The 16,844-nt window shown below is 47.4% G+C and overlaps 1 protein-coding gene across 2 annotated transcripts in view; it reads right to left on the bottom strand.

Annotated features, from left to right (window-relative positions):
• LOC137410951 (KH domain-containing, RNA-binding, signal transduction-associated protein 2) overlaps positions 1–16,844 on the bottom strand; it is a 98,076-nt gene that overhangs the window by 24,395 nt on the left and 56,837 nt on the right. For both annotated transcript variants that reach the window (XM_078783098.1, XM_078783099.1), the window contains exons 5-6: positions 13,347–13,468; positions 13,025–13,139 (exon numbers count right to left, since the gene is read on the bottom strand). In XM_078783098.1, coding sequence (XP_078639224.1) covers positions 13,025–13,139; positions 13,347–13,468 — 237 coding nt within the window. The remainder of the gene's footprint in view (positions 1–13,024; positions 13,140–13,346; positions 13,469–16,844) is intronic.

Raw genomic sequence — 16,844 nt, 5'->3', positions numbered from 1 at the left:
TTTGAGGGTTTAGACAAGAAATTTGAGGGTTTAGACAAGAAATTTGAGGGTTTAGACAAGAAATTTGAGGGTTTAGACAAGAAATTTGAGGGTTTAGACAAGAAATTTGAGGGTTTAGACAATGGGATAAAAGAGGTAAAGAATGGGTTAACGGGGGTGGAAAATAGAATGGCTGCCCAGGAGAATCAGATAAAGGGGGTGAAAAATGGGTTAAGGGGGCGAGAAGATAGGATGGAAGGCAAATTGCGGGAAGTAGGGGAGCAATCCGCCCGGGAAATCAAACGGATGGGGAACCAGATAGAGGAGGTGAAAATCGGGTTAGAAGGTAAAGTGGATGCTCAGAGGGATGAATTGGGACAGATGAGGGTGGCATCTACAAAAGAGATGGAGGAGATACGACGAGGTGTAAGCGAGGAGGTCTCGGGGGTACGCGAGGAGGTAAAGCGAGGTGAGAAGCGTATGGAGAAAGAGGTGAGGAATAATACGGCTAGGTTACAGGGGGGCATAGAGGGTCTGACGAGGGGAGTAGAACAGCTGACAGTGGGACAAAAGGAACTCGTGGACCAAGTGGAAAAGAACACTGCAATAATCGGGGGGTTAAAAGCGACACAAAAAGACATTAAAAATGAATTAATAGCGACACAGAAGGAATGTCAGATGGTACGTGAGGGACTGACAACGAGGTTGGACGAGGTGACAGAAGTAATGGAGACGAAGGACCGGGAGGTGAGGACGGTTATGGTAGCCTTAGAGGACGAAATTGAGGAGACGCACCGGGAAATAAAAGAGGTGAAGCAAAAGTTAGAGAAGGTGGAAGAAGGGGTGAGTGAAATTAAGAAGAGACGGAGGGAAACTAAAAAGGAAATACAGGAGGAGGTGATGGAATATGTGCAAGGTCGGTGCTCAAATCGTGATGATGTGCTCGCTAACCAAATAAAGAGTTTGCAGGTGGCGAAGGAGGTGCGGAGACGAGGTGCCAAGGTGAGTGGCGATATACGTGGAAATGTATATGGTGTGAGGGGAGATTCAGTCGGCTTGGGGGTTGGTGTGGACCCGGGTGTTCGTGAGAGGCCGCTGGTGAAGTGTGCGACAGGTACGGTGTGCAAAAGAGGAGGTGTGCGAGAATGTCCGACTCTGGGGTCTGAGGAAAAAGTGCGCGCCGAGGAGTGAGTGTGCTGTCGAGAGTGAGTTGGTCGTAGCGCGTGTGCGAGGGAGCACATGGAAGCGCGTAGTGAGGAGTGTTACAGAGGATGTAACAAGAAAGTGCACACCTGTGGTGAGTGTTACGGAGGGTGTAACGGGAGAGTGTGCGCAAGAGGATGCGCGAGAAAGGTGTGTAACGGACAGGTGCATGGGGAAAGAGTGCGCTGTCAAGAGTAAGGGAGAATGCACACCTGTGGTGAGTGTTACGGAGGGAGTAACGGGAGAGTGTGCGCAGGAGGATGCGCGAGAAAGGTGTGTAACAGAGGAGTGTATGGGTAAAGAGTGCGCTGTCAAGAGTAAGGGAGAATGCACACCTGTGGTGAGTGTTACGGAGGGAGTAACGGGGGAGTGTGCACGAGAAAGGTGTGTAACAGAGGAGTGTATGGGTACAGAGTGCGCTGTCAAGAGTAAGGCTGAATGCACGACCGAGAGTAGAGGTGAGAGTAGTGAGAGTGACACGGAGCGTGAGTTGGTTGTGGCAGGTGAGAGAGGATGTACACCTGGAATGCAAGGATGCACACCTGGAATGGTAGAGCGTGTGTGGGAATGCACACTTGAGTTGGTAGTGAGGCACGTGGTTGGGTGTGCAAGTGAGAGCACACCTGTGGTTGTCACAGAGGAGGTGACCGAGGAGGGGGCGTGAAGGTGTGTTGGTGAGGTGTGCGAACGATGAGTGTGTGCAAAGGTGTGCGGTGGTCAGGTGTGTGACCAAGTCTGCGAGCGGAATGAGTGTACCTGGGTGTGTCAGGGAAGGTGCATTGACCAAGAGCATGGAGACGGCTGGATGTGTGAGCAAGGAACGGGCTGCGGGGTGTAAGCATGCGAATGGAGCATCGACGCTAACCGGGTTAGCGGTTAGAATGACGTTTAGCCGAAGCGGGCCCTCGGTGCGTGCCGGGTTTCGCGTGCCGCGAGGACCAGCGGGGATCCGAACCACGGCGGTTTCGAAAGAACCGCCGTACGCGATCCACGCTGGGCCTCGCTTTGAACGGCCGCGTCCGTGCTCCACGAGGCGGAGCGGGCAGCCCGATAGGAAGGGTCGTCATGGCGACCCCTTTTTGTTGAGGCGTTCCGGCAGGTCGAGATCGGGCCATTGGACGGCTCTGTGCCGAGATGGTGCGTGGGATCTCGGCCCGAGTAAACCTTCCCTTCACCGAGTGTCGGGCGCATCCAACCGCCGGCACCAAAGAACCCGCATTCATTGCTCGGCTGTACGAAGCCGAGCTTTGGAAACGAATTGGCGCACCGAGAGGCACTAGTGAGTAGACTGATGATGAGGATAGTGTTTTGGCCCCGAAATTAGAAAAACAAAATTTGATGATTGGTAGAATGATTGGCAAATTTTTGATTGGTTGAATTTGGACGAGTAAAATTGATAGTGGGACGTCCCCGATGTGGTGGGATGGCAACTCTGTCATCCCTCACAGCGGGGGCAAAGGAGCACTAGTTTATGGGGTTTATGGCAGTGAAAACTAGCCCGGGAGGGTTTGGATAATGTGTAGTGACTTAGAGATTGACAATAGGTAACGTTAAGGTTAGGTAGTGACAATGATACCTGTAGTGGGGACGCAGGTAGATTAGTGTGGATGATAATGACATGGTATGTGCTTAGTTTAAAGGGAAGACGGGGAGCACTAAGTTAGCAGGGCACCAGGTAGATTAGATGATGCCGTGTGTATGGTGAACAGGTGTGATTGCACAGGTGTGCAACTGAACAGGTGTATGGAGCAGTGTTTGAGCGAGTGATGGTGATGAGTATTGTGCTGACCAAATGGTCCAGGAACGACGGAGGGTGCAGGTGGCACCAGGTAAGATTGCACAGGTGTGCAACAACAGGTGTATGGAGAATGGTCGTGTGAAATACATGGAGTGTGGAATACATGGAGTGTGGAATATATGGAGTATTGGGATGGATGGTCATGGAGTGAGTATGGTGGAAACTATGGAGTGGAGTGGATGGTGCGAAGGTGTGAATGGGGGAAGGATGGACCCCCATCACGAATACCCGGGGAGGGCAGTGTAAGTGTTAGGTAGCGGGTATAGGTAAATTGTGGTTGGATATTGGCATCTGTGGTGCGGGTGAAAGAATGGTATTTGGATGGGTGCATTAGTGTTGTGGAAATGGCTGGGCGTGTAGCCTGTTAGTGTGTGTAGTTGGTTTGGGCACTCCACCACTGTGAGGATGTCGGCCAGGTGAGGCCGCAGGTGGGCTCTGGGAGCGGGTAGAGTTGTTGTGGATGGGGCCCGAGGATTCGGAGGACGGACCCGGGTAGCCCAGTGCCAGAGGGCACCAAGGGGTGACAGAGCCAGGAGGGGCCTTCCCCAGTTAGATAGGTTAGGGTGAGGAGCTAGGTAAGCTCGGGTGGCAACTGCAGTGGTGGAGGTGTGCAGGTGGGTTGACCTGCTGGGAGAGCTACACGACCCAGCCCGGAAATTGTGCAAGGGCACCGGGAAATGAATCGGGGGAGTGAGACCCCAAATTGAGAAGCACCACAGTTTGGTCAATGGGAATTGGTTTTTAGAACCCATAGTGTAAGATGGACAATGGATTGGCAGGGAAAGACCCCGGGTCATGTAAAGTGTGTTAATGTCATTTAGAAAGTAGTTAGGATGAAAATCTCCTTACACCATCTGCATCCACTCACCTGAGATGACGTACCTCCACACCATGCCAGGTTGTTTTTATTATTTTTATTGATACAAATGTTTGGAATGTGAGACGCATCATGACGTGGGTGTGACATTGTGCTTGTTGTTCCATCTCTCCCTCCTTATGAGGATTGATGATGAATTGGGTGATGGCAAATTTTGGTTACAGGGATTGTGGAACGAATTTGGTATAGGAGAAATATGGGGAAGACGTGACAGTCGTGACAAATTTGTAAATGTGTAGATTTTTGTAAATATGGGGTAAGGGCAAGGGTAGAGTAGGTGACAGGGGGGGGGGGGGGGTGACGTACGGTAGGGACGAGCTTTTCTCACTTCGCTCTCCGTACGCACTTCGCCTTGCATTGCCTTGATTGATGTGTACCCTTGTGACCTTACCCCTCGCTCATCTGTCTTTTCCCCCCTTTGTCTCCCACATGAGGACCTGTGCGCCACGGGGCGCCGAGGGGAGCGTGCGTGAGTCGGCCATTGTGCGCCCGAACCTCTCGCAACCACAGCTGTCTGCATCGATGCACCACATTATGGACCACATGTCTGTGGCTGAGCACCACTTATGGACCCCATGGGTTGGGGCATGGCCCCTCTGCTGGAACCGGCCATGAAGGCCCGAGATCTTGCTGGCGGACCTTGGCCACAGGGCACCGATGCCCCACAGGTGAACCACACTAGTCGGCCCTGTGGGCCATAAATAAATAAAATGGACACGTTGGGTGCATTCTTTATTGCAAATAGGCCGCCAGCAAAGAAGATGACAACAACAAGATAGTAATAGCCAGCAGAGGGAGCCGAAGAGCAAGAGACCACCTGTAGGGTTAGGGGTTGTCGGTTTATTTTATTCCTGAACAATGGTGACTGTGCACCGATTGGTGCTTGAGGGTGCTTTGGTGCGTTTTGGGTGCTTAATGGTGCATTGATGCAGAGCACACGGCCCCCCCCCCCCCCCCCCCCCCCAGAAAGAACAATCACAGGTCCTGGGGTTAGTTTTGTAAATAAAGTAGTGTCAATTGTAAATAATGCTCCCCACCGTAAATGTATAGCTTGAAGACCATTCCGCAATTCGGTTAACTGTGGGCGTGAATCTGTTAGGCAGGGTGCAATGGAGCAGCGGGACATATTTATTTATGTTTTAAAACTGTCGCACTCAGGGTCAGGTTAAAAGTAGAGGGAACTACACCTACGTGCCACACTAAAAGTTAAGTTAAGAGGCCCGGGACGTGCCTAAGAGGAGGAGGGTGCAGTGTTGTGGATATGAGGATTGTGTTTTTTTATTGTGTTGTAAAAGGTTGTTGAAAATATCGCCCCTCCTCCCTCCGTTTGTGGTTGTATAAAGGTCAAAGGGTGTTCCCGTAGTTCGTTCCATAAAGCATACATGGAGGACACCATAATACCCCTGTTCAGTAGTTTATTTCCTTATTATGTGTATTAGGGTAAGGCCTTGTCTTCCATTAAGATGACACTCCATTGCACCAAGTGAAACAAGATAGATCCACTTTCATTCCTATTCCCAAAACCTCCATTTCCAACTGCGTCATTGCCAAGCCTCAATTGCCAATTACATCCCCTCCAAGCCTCAATTACCAACTGCACTGGGCAGTTTGTCAGGTTTGCTACAGCTGTGGGTTGTTGATTTCGCCCCAAAACCACCATTGAACATGTGCTCGGGTCGGGGAAGAAAGGCGTGTCCCCACCTCGTCATAGCGGGGAGGAGTGAGTCAGCCCCACTCAACCAACCACGAACAAGGGGTTGGACTTGGAGAGGGTGTGGAGAGAAACATCAAGGAGGTTCGCGAAGGTTCAGGGGCGTGGCATATATAACCCGCAGAAGACGCCCCCACCTCAGATGAGTCCTGGAAAGAGCACGTGACATACACACAGCAGCAGCAGCAGCCACAGCAGCAACAACAGCAGCAGCAGCCACAGCAGCAACAACAGCAGCCTCAGCCACAGCAGCTTGGGGCCTTGACGGCAGTTCTTGAGCAGGGCCGCGAAGGAACGACGGCTGCTAAACGCGCCGATCGTGCTGCGGGTCCAGCTGAACCTTCCTCCCCCTCCAGCCATCCACCTCCTGCCATTCCTGTCATCATTCCCCGCGTGAGTCTGTCTTTTGTTTGTTCTGTCCTGGGTTTAATTAAGACTGTAGGTAAGCTAGCGTTGCACTGTGTCTCTAATATCTTCTGTAAATTATTTTCTTATCTTTCCTTCTTCCTTGGTTACTTTTGGTTGTAAATAGTAAATAAATTATATTCGTATTCCCTACTTCTGTCTTCTTCTCTTTCACATCCATGTCGCTTTTGTCTTTTCCCTATTGAATACCTGTGGCGCGATCCGGCCAACGTACGGGAATCGGGTTAGTCGGGGTAACTGTTAGGGCCGTGGTGGGGCCATCCGCTCGGCAAACCAACATCCTTATCCGCGGTCTGTAACAATATATATACATATATATATATACATACATATATATATATACATACATCTATATATATATATATATATACATACATATATATATATACATACATATATATATATATATACATATATAATCGGGAGATTGAATAAGACGTGGACGTAGCTTCAGGACTTCGATCTTTTATTCGACAAGCTTTCGACCAACAAAGGTCTTCTTCTGAGTCGGCCCCAAGTTCAATGGAAGGGGCCGACCGACTCAGAAGAAGCCGACTCAGAAGAAGACCTTTGTTGGTCGAAAACTTGTCGAATTAAAGATCGAAGTCCTGAAACTACGTCCACGTCTTATTCAATCTCCCGATTATATATTCAATGCAAACAAGACGCCCTGCTCGTACTGTGGAGTTTCTACTATTTCTCACAGTTTTTTATATATATATATATATATATATATATATATATATATATATATATATATATATATATATATATATATATATATATATATATACTGGCGTGGATCATTCGCGACGCTCGCCTCACCACACATCATCGCTGCAGAGACACGGGCTTCTTTAAACTGAGGATAATGACCTGACTGAACTTGAGTTGCTGTGTTGTCATCATTTGCACCAATCATAACACAAACATATATTTTGTACCAATTTATTTGTAATATTGGTGATATTATTTATTACCTCCGGCACCAAAGGTGGATGGAGGTTATGTTTTCAACCCTGTCTGTTTCTCTGTCCATTTGCCTGTCAACAAAATACCTCAAAAAGTTGTGGACGGATTCAGACGAAATTTGGCAAAGATGTAGCATATATGACAAGAACGAAATGATTAGATCTTGGTGAAGGTCCAGATTCGGATCCGGGAACTTGAATTTTTTAAGCGATTCTTCAACATTGGGAGATAGCCCGGCCAAAAACGATACATAGCAGGATATCTCAAAAAGTTATGGATGGATTTGAACGAAACTTGTTGGACAGGTTTGTGTGTGTGACAAGGAAGAATCGATTCGATTTTGGTGAAGATCTGGATCCAGCTGGGAGAATTTTTAAAGTGATTCCTCACCATTGAGTGATATGGTCAACCAGGCGGAGGTATGCTCTCCACTGAGTGCCGTTCTAGTTTGCAATTTATTTTCAATCAAAAAAGGTCCAAGTGCTGTAAAGCTCGAAACGGCCAAGGGTCCAAGCTGTCCAATCAGGCTGAAGGGTGTAAGGGGTCTAAAGGGACTTAAGGGGTGTAAAGGTTGTGAAGGGGGGGGGGGGGGTGAGGGATGGTTGGGATATGGGGTGCAAAGGTTTAAAGGGAATAAAAGGTTGGAAGAGTGAGGGGATCTAAAGGCATCTAAAGTATTGAAAGGGTCTTGGTGGTCTTCAGGATCTTAGGTCTAAAGGGTCTTATGGGTCATTGTGGTCTTTAAGGCATTTTGGGTCTACAGGGTCAAAAGGTATATTCCAACAATACGTAATTAATGACGCACATAATTAATAGACAGGATGCAAACGGCATATAAAAAGTACGTAATTAATAGACATACAATCACACAGCTTCAGGGCTTCCCGGAAGGACGGGTGGCTTCACGGACTGTGTTTATCGGTTATACATACATATATATACATATACATATACATATACATATATACATACATATACAGTGATGTGAAAAAGTAAGTACACCCCATGTAAAATTGACTTTTTCAAAATATTTCAACAAACAGCTATTTGATCTTCATTTCAACAATATTAATGGATAAAGGTGATAAAATATAACAAATATCATGAAACATTTACATTTTGTAGTCCATTGTATAATTTAAATAAACATAAATGCAAATTTCGCATGTGGAAAATGTAAGTCACCGATATTCGATATATAGAAGTCACCATTCTCACACCACTTCCCTTCAATCTCGTCTCTTGCACACAACATATGTCCACTCTTCTTCTGACCAATACTTCCACCACTTCTCCTGATCTCCCTGTCATTGTCCCTACATTCCATGTCCCAAACCTCAGAAACCGATCTCCACTTCGGGCTGCACCCTGCCCATATGTACTTGTAATTGTCATGGTTCTCTTTTTGAGGCAATGTTTTTATGGCCGGATGCCCTTCCTGACGCCAACCCTCTTAGTCGTCTCTTACGACACGCATGGATACGGTGTACCTATTCTGACCAGGGTACACACTGGGAAACGTTTAAAACATGGAAATTTGGGGGGGGGAGGGGGGGGCGCCGTCAGCATCACGGCTGCGGTTTAAACATATTCCAACAATATCCAAACAGAACCATGAAAACCATGAAAAACAATCTGGGAAAAGTCTCCAAGCGAGAACGTGGATTTGAGAAAGAAGGAGCAGAGGCGGAAGAAAAACGAGATACAGGGGGCGGGCGGGGCACAAGTCGAGACGAGGAGGAGAGCGTACAAGCACGTGTCCGGGAGGAGAGAAAGAATCAATATAGAATTCTTTGTCTAGGGAGGTGAGGGGGAGAAAATAAAATAAAAGAAACAGTCAATACAGCGAAGGAAAGAACCCAAATCGACAAAACACCGACGGGGGGGGAGGGAAGCCCCAAGTTACCAGGCCGCGCACGAGGTACGACCCAGAAAACGATTAATTACACACAAGTTTGTACGAATTACAAACCAATACCAACCAGAAACACACAATAACACGTACACAGCAAAATAACCAGTGGAAATTTGACAAAGACAAGAATGGGAAAACACTTAAACTTCGATGCCGTGGAGAGCTCGAAGTACGCTTCACTCGCCCGAGGAACCGGAAGTCCAGGAGGGAGTAACCAGGAAGAGATATTAAGGAATCAGAGACATCTTGAAGGAGGAAAGTTTCTGTTAAGCAGATCAAGTCTGGATTGTCAGAAGCAACCTGAATGGAGAGATCAATCAGGTTTGAGCGAAGGCCCCGGATGTTTGAGGTCCATACCGTTAATGAGGAGAGAGGGGGAGCATTGGGTGCAGGACAGGGGAGGGGAGGGGTTGGGTCAGATGAAGGATGAGAGGGGGAGGTAGGAAGAGCAGTTGATGGTGTGTCAGAGATTACAGAAGAGTTACAAGAAAGGGAAGGATGAGGAGGACGAAAGGTTTGATGGTGATGGGATGAGGCACAGTGAGGGATTGTTTGAGGGGGGGGGAGGGGCAGAGGGAAGTAGAAGGTTGGGGGAGGTGGAGGTATGAGATAGAAGGGAGACAAAGTGGGTAGGAGGCAGCTTTGAGAAGGAGGTGGGAGGAGGGAGAATTTGGGAGGGATGGTTGGGGGGGAGATTTGAAGGGGATGGGTTAGGGGAGAGTTTTGAATGGGAGGGGCAAGGGGGGAGTTTAGGAGGGGAAGGGCAAGGAGGGAGTTTAGGAGGGGAGAGGCAAGGGGAGGGTTTAGGGGGGGAGGGGCAAGGGGGGAGATTTGGAGGGGAGGGGCAAGGGGGGAGATTTGGAGGGGAGGGGCAAGGGGGGAGTTTAGAAAGTGGATGATTAATGAAAGATGAACATTTATAACAAATCGGGTTTATTGTGATTTTCAAGTTAGCGATCCGTTTAAGAACGATGGAGGAGGGGTGGAATGAATGAGAATTTAGAGCATGTAGTGAGAAAGAATTATAAGAGATTGAATATTTTTTTGAAATGGAATGAGTTGAAGAGGAAATTGAAAGGAACCTTTTAAATAGGAAGAAAAACAGCGTGTTGCAATATACCACTGAATAAAACGCTGCAGGGGAAGGTTTAAACATATTTAAACAGAACCGTGAAGAACAGTCTCATATTCACAAAGATACCAACGGGGAGAGGGCCTTGAGGGACAACCACGAGTCACTTGAACAGAGCAAAAGGTAAACTTCGATAGATTCACCCAAAAACAACACCTTTCTTGGAGATAGAGCAGCCGGGAAGGTGTCGGGCAAAACATCGCCCGATGGACAGCACCGATCCATGTCACCATCATTCAGTTCATTCACAAATGATGGATGCCACAGTTTCAACTGAAGATGTTTTTCATGTCAGTGAGCATAGCGCTCCATGGTACGCGAAGTTCACTGGCTTTCCTGTTGATTTTCTTCATGACCGGTAAAACGACGCCAATGCAGCAGTGCACGTGCTTCTTCTTCTTCTTCTCAGTCTTCCGCTGCGCTTTTCCTTCCTCAAACTTTGTTTCAAAAGGCTGCTTTTTTCAATCTAACAATGTCTGCTTTGATGCAGAAGGTTTTCCAAAGAGGTCCGTGAAAGATTGCCACACTGGAGCAATTGTTTGGCCTGTGTGTACCCCTTTCATGCACCCACACACAACCAACCAACCAACCGCTCTACGACATTAAACTAGCGAGACATGTTGCCGCATACTATGGCGGGGGAAGGTGGCTGTGAAAGGTGGGGTGGAGGTGCGAGAACTTTAGCAGGGGTAAAGTGACTTTCATGCCACTATGTAAACTGGCAATTTTTGAGAGAACAAGCGTTACGCCTAGGTCCCCCGTCGGGGAAGTGATGTGAGTTGACAAAGTGGAAGACGCAGAAAACATGCTATGATATGATATTTCGCTCACAAGGTTCAGACATACATGGTGGCAGCCATCTTGGATTTTGACGTGGCGACCCAATTTTCAATAGCGTTCTTCCTTTTGCCTAGATACACCCACACACCAGATTAGAAGTTGGTACGTCGCTTATTTTTCAAGATATTCCACTCACAAGGTTCAGACATACATGGCCGCGGCCATCTTGAATTTTGACGTGGCGACCGAATTTTCAATTGGGTTCTTCCTTATGCCGAGATACACCCACACACCAGATTATAAGTTGATACTTCGCTTATTTTTCAAGATATTCTGCTCACAAGGTTCAGACATACATGGCATCAGACATATAGTGGCGGCCATCTTGGATTTTGACGTGGGTTGCACCCACACACCAAATTCGAATGTGGTTCTTCGCTTACGCACGCATGCACGTACGGACGGGAAAACCATAGTCCCCCTTTCGCTCCGCGGTGCGACGGGGGACAAAAAAACAACCCGTAAGTGCCTGCAAAAAACTCATTTCGAAGTTGTTTTTTTTATTATCGATGATCTCAAGTATCGTTTCACCACTTTCCAAAACCCCACAAATTTCTCAGGTTTGCAAACACTCAGGTCATCAGAATGCAAGAGGAATTACCACTGTGCCTTATCACCTGCATAGACCACAGACTGTAATGAGGTAAACCTGGCAATTTTTATTTTATTTTTGCCGTATGATCGAAAATAAAGGAATATTAAACTTTGGACCGATTTGAACCGATCGAGTCAATTCGCACCTCGACTGTTGAACACTATTTCTCCATAAGATTGGCATCAACTGCTCTCCCTACCTCCCCCTCTCATCCTTCATCTGACCCTACCCCTCCCATCCCCTGTCCTGCACCCGATGCTCCCCCTCTCTCCTCACTAACGGTATGGACCTCAAACATCCGGGGCCTTCGCTCTCCCTCCCACACATCTCCCGATGTCCCTGCTCTCAAATGTTGTGTTTGTGCGCTTCCCCTTCTCTCCCCATCTTGTCTTCCGCTCCCTCTTTTTATATATCTTGTTTGTCTGGTTGATTTGTTTATGAAATAAATGTTAGCTCTTTCACGAGCCTCGATTCAGTATACACAAAAAAAAAACCTGCTTTAATGGGATTTTGCATCTTTTTGCTTTTGCATATATTATAATGGGCTTCCGGTCAAGACATGGCAACTGCCGAAGCACCATGGGATCCCAAGCAAACAACAATATAATAGTGACATCTTATGGCACATAACAGCACAGGTATCCCGACAGACTTAGAAGGCTAAATAAACTAGAACGACACTCAGTAGAGAGCATACCTCCGCCAGGTGAACAGTTTACGTTTTGTATCCGAGAGTAGACCAGAACATCGCAATACAGAATCACATTTAATCAAAATCATCCGTCCACAACTCTGACATATCCTATCTTTGTATCGTTTTTGGCCCCATCTCCCAATGGTGAAGAATCACTTTTTAAAATTCTACTGGCCGGATCCGAATCTGGATCTTCACCAAAATCTAATCGAATCTTCCTTGTCACACACACAACCTGTCCACCAAGTTTCGTCCAAATCCATCCATAACTTTGAGATAGATATGCTGCTATATATTTGTTTTAGCCCGATCACTCAATGGGGAAGAATCACCTAAAAAATTAAATAATGCTCGTATCCAAATCCATGTTCAGATCTTCACCAAAATCGAATCGATTAGTCCGTGTCACACCCACACACAACCTGTCCAACAAGTTTCGTCCAAATCCGTCCATAACCTTTTGAGATATCCTGCTATGTATCGTTTTTGGCCCTGTCTGCCAATGGTGAAGAATTACTTAAGAAATTCTGGTAGCCAGATCCGAATCCGGATCTTCACCAAAATCTAATAATTTCGTCCTCGTCACATTCGATACATCTCTGCCAAATTTCGTCCGAATCCGTCCACAACTTTTTGAGATCTCTTGTTCACAAACAAACAGACAAACAGACATACAGCCATGGGTGAAAACATAACCTCCATCCACCTTTGGTGGCGTCGGTAACAAGAGTTCCCGTTTACCATAAAAGAGAATCTTCAAGGTATTACTGTGCATAAAGGTTTGGAGCTAAAACTGGGAGCGGATGCCATGCTTGAAAGGTCAAATTGCTCAAATATCGGGACAAGTTCTGAGGTCAAAGAGAATACATGCTTCCCACTTACCAATCCACCACGGGCTGGCATGGCTCCAGGCCCATGGGGTACGTGACCACCGCGAGGAGATGGGCGTGCTGCTGCTGAAGGGTTCGTCAGAAGAGGAGCTGGGGCACCACGTCCTCTAATTGAGGAAAACAAATAATTCAATGGCAAATTCGAGCACTTTGTCATATTTCTTAAATTTCAATTATAATGCAGTTTTAAAAGGGGAGGGGAGGGAGGTGGAGAAGTTAAAAGCGTTTGAGGAGGAAGGAACCCCTTCCTCAAACACAACACCAACATAGTGCACCTATTTACTATCATACCCCCAAGTGCTCGAGTTTCTGACCTGCCAGGATTCATGGGCTGGTTAGAGGGAGAAGCCATGCCTCTACCTCGCCCTCGTGCATCGTTGCCTCCATTCAAATACATCTCCATCAGCTGGCTTTGGCAAATGTCATCATTGTAGTCCTAGGGATACAAGGAAATCACGAGATGGAAAATGTAATTTATTCCCCGGTTGTGGGTTCAATCCCATGAAACATCTGAAAGAGTAGTTGGTGCTATGATGCCATCCACCCCAATGGTCATGTGGTTAGGCAAAGTGAAGAACAAGTCAGAAATAAAATAAACATTTATTTCTGGTAATCAGACTTCCCATATTTTTCACAAAATCTTTATTTTACCTTCCAGTTTTCATTCCGGCCACTTTTGTAATATTTTGAAGTCTCGGATATATTCGTGCCCACTTCTGCTTGTTTTTTTTTGTATACAGAATCGAGGCTCGTGAAAGAGCTAACATTTATCACACAAACAAATCAAACAGACAAACAAAATATATAAAAAGGGGAGCGATACACAAGATGGGGAGAGAAGGGGAAGCACATAAACACAACATTTGAGAGCAGGGACATCGGGAATGTGTGGGAGGGAGAGGGCTTGGGGGAAGGTGGCGTGGGAAGGGGAAGGGGGGTGGGAGAAGTATAAACACAATGACACCAAGGACTTCCAGGAAAGAAGTTGGTATTTCAAAAAAGTGGATTTGGGGTGAAATTAGCAGGGGTAGAAAACATCAAGGTTTTGGATGGGGGAAGATAAGAGATGGTGGTGAACATCTGTTTTAAAGACCTGGAGGGAGGAGTGGGATTGAAGAGAGTGAGGGAGTTTGTTCCAGAGGTGGGAGAAAAGAGGAATGAAGGAGTGAAGGTGAGCAGAGAGTCTTGATTTTGGCAGTTTAACCATGAGAGGGTTGCAGGCAGATCTTGTGCGACCTGTAGGAATATTTTGGAGACAGAGCCCAGAGAGAGCTGGAGGAGCAAGGCCGGAGTGGAGTCGGTAGAAGAAAGAAAGACCACCAACCTGCCTGTGGTGAGAAAGTGAAAGGCCCTCGGAGGTAGCTTCATCGCGGGAGATGCCAATGATTCTGAACCCTTTGGTTTCAACAGCGTGAAGACGAGCTAGGTGAGAGGCAGGAGCACGAGCCCAGAGGGGGGAACAGTATTCCATTGAGCTGCGGATGAAAGCCTTATATGTGGTGAGGAGCTCAAGTGTGCCAAGGAAGGACTTCGCACGACGGAGGATGCCCAGTCGGCTACTGGCTTTGGAGGCCAGATTTGAAATGTGGTTTTCCCAGGAAAGATCATGGCAGATAGTGAGACCCAAAAGCTTGAGTGACAGAACTTCTTGGAGAATATTATTCAGAAGGTGGATGGGAGGGTTGTCCAGTCGGTCTTTTCGGAGAGACATCGTAAGAGTGTGAGATTTGTCAGGATTGAAAGACATGTTCCACTTGTTTGCCAGGTCTGTGATTTTGCCCAGGTCTGCAGAGAGTGAGGAGGCTGCAAACTGCCGATCTGAGGGATGAGGAATGGAGCGGCAGAGAGTGGAGTCATCAGCAAAGAGATAGAGAGGATTTTCAAGAGTCGGAGAGATCATTGATGAAGACCAGAAAAAGCACATGGCCCAGAACACTGCCTTGGGGAACTCCAGCCTGAACAGGAAGAGGAGATGAGAGAAACCCATTCAGGGCCACATGTTGACTCCGACTAGAGAGGAAGTCCGCCAGCAATGCGTGGAGATGTCCATGGATACCAAAGGAGGAGAGTTTGGTGAGCAGAGCGGGGTGCCAGACGGTATCAATGCCAGACGGTGATATGTCAAGGGAGACTGCTCTAATTTCCTGTTTGGCATTGAGGACCTCCATCCATTGTTGACAGCAGAAGCAGCATGTCCAGAGTAGAGTGACCTGGTCTGAAACCAAATTGATGATCAGAGATCAAGCCATTGGAGAAGAGGAAAGATTTCATATCCGAAGCAATGATTAATTCCATGACTTTGCTGATAATTGGGAGATAGGCTGATTGGTCTGTAGTTGCTAGGATCTGTTTTTACACCTTTTTTGTGTAAAGCGGTGATATTGGCTGATTTCCAAGTAGATGGCAGATGATCTTGAGCAAAAGAGAGGGTGAAGAGAACAGAGAGAGGGAGTGAAAGAGCGGAAGAATAGGATTCTAGGACCCGTGGGCTGATGCCGTCAGGTCCAGTTGCAGAATCAGAGTCGAGGTTTGACAGAAACTTTTCCACCTTGTCAGGAGGAAAGGACACAGAGTCCAGGAGCAGCTGGGTACGACTGGGTACGGTGGGTACAGAGAGGGATGGGTTCGGGACACAGGATTTAGAGGCAAACACAGAGTTGAGGCACTCAGTTTTTTCACGTGCGGAGTCAGCTGTGTAGCCATTTGAGGTAAGGGAGGGGATGGAGGGGGAACAAACACCAGAAACAGATTTGACCAGACGCCACCAGGATTTGGAAGAGGGAGACAGATAAGAGTTCGGTCTTGAGAACGGAGAGGTATTGTTTCCTGGCTCTCCTGAGGGTGGAGACACACTTGTTTCGGGCTTTGTGAAAGGAAATGAGATTTCCTTCCGTTGGATTTGCTTTCCAGGAGACGAAGGCAAGTTGTTTCTGGGCAACAGCCTCACCACAAGATTCTGTGTACCATGGACGGGAGGAAGGGTATGACAACTGAAGACGAGATGGGATAAATCTGTGCATGAGAGAGAGCAATTTACTTTGGAAGAATTCCCAGGATGAGTTGATGTCAGAGGCAGTAGAGATGGGAGACCAGTCCAGATGATTGATGGCTGTTTGAAGACCATGCCAGTTGGCCTGAGTGAAATGCCAGACTCGTCAAAGCTGAGGAGGCTCCCTGAGAATGGTCAGAGAGATGTCCACTTTAACAAGCACATGATCAGATGAGCCGATTGGAGCAGAAGAAGAGCAGCAGACATTTTCAGGGAAGTTAGTCATAACCAAGTCCAGAAGAGAAGATGCTCCGTTGACTGAGATCCGGGTCGGGAAATTGACAGATTGTGTCAGTCCCAGTGAGCCGCAGAAGTCCTTTGCTGAGGAGCCATGGCTGGTGAGAGAGGTACCCACACCCAGCCAACAGGCATGGTGACAATTGAAATCACCACATATGAGGAAGAGAGAGTTTCGATGAGTTGATAGAAGTTGGTCCATGTTATCCGACAGCGAAATGTAAATGGAGTCATCGCTGTTTGGACGACGGTACAGAACACATATGAACAAAAGGTGGGAGCGGAGAGGAAGCCGTAGCCAGAGGTACTCCTGGGGGTGGGGTGGATAGAGGGCAGTGCAAGGAGAGTGAGGAAGAGAGTTTTTGATAAAGATAGCCACCCCACCTCCAGGACGAGGCTCAGGTCTATCATACCGGAGGAGGGAGTAACCCAGGAGAGATACTAAGGAATCAGTGACATCATGAAGGAGGAAAGTTTCTGTTAAGCAGATCACGTCTGGTTTGTCAGAAGCAACCTGCATGGAGAG

The sequence above is a fragment of the Myxine glutinosa genome, chromosome 8 (assembly GCF_964187855.1).
Source record: "Myxine glutinosa chromosome 8, kmMyxGlut1.1, whole genome shotgun sequence".
Classification (NCBI taxonomy): domain Eukaryota; kingdom Metazoa; phylum Chordata; class Myxini; order Myxiniformes; family Myxinidae; genus Myxine; species Myxine glutinosa.
This window is presented reverse-complemented; position numbering and strand designations above follow the sequence as displayed.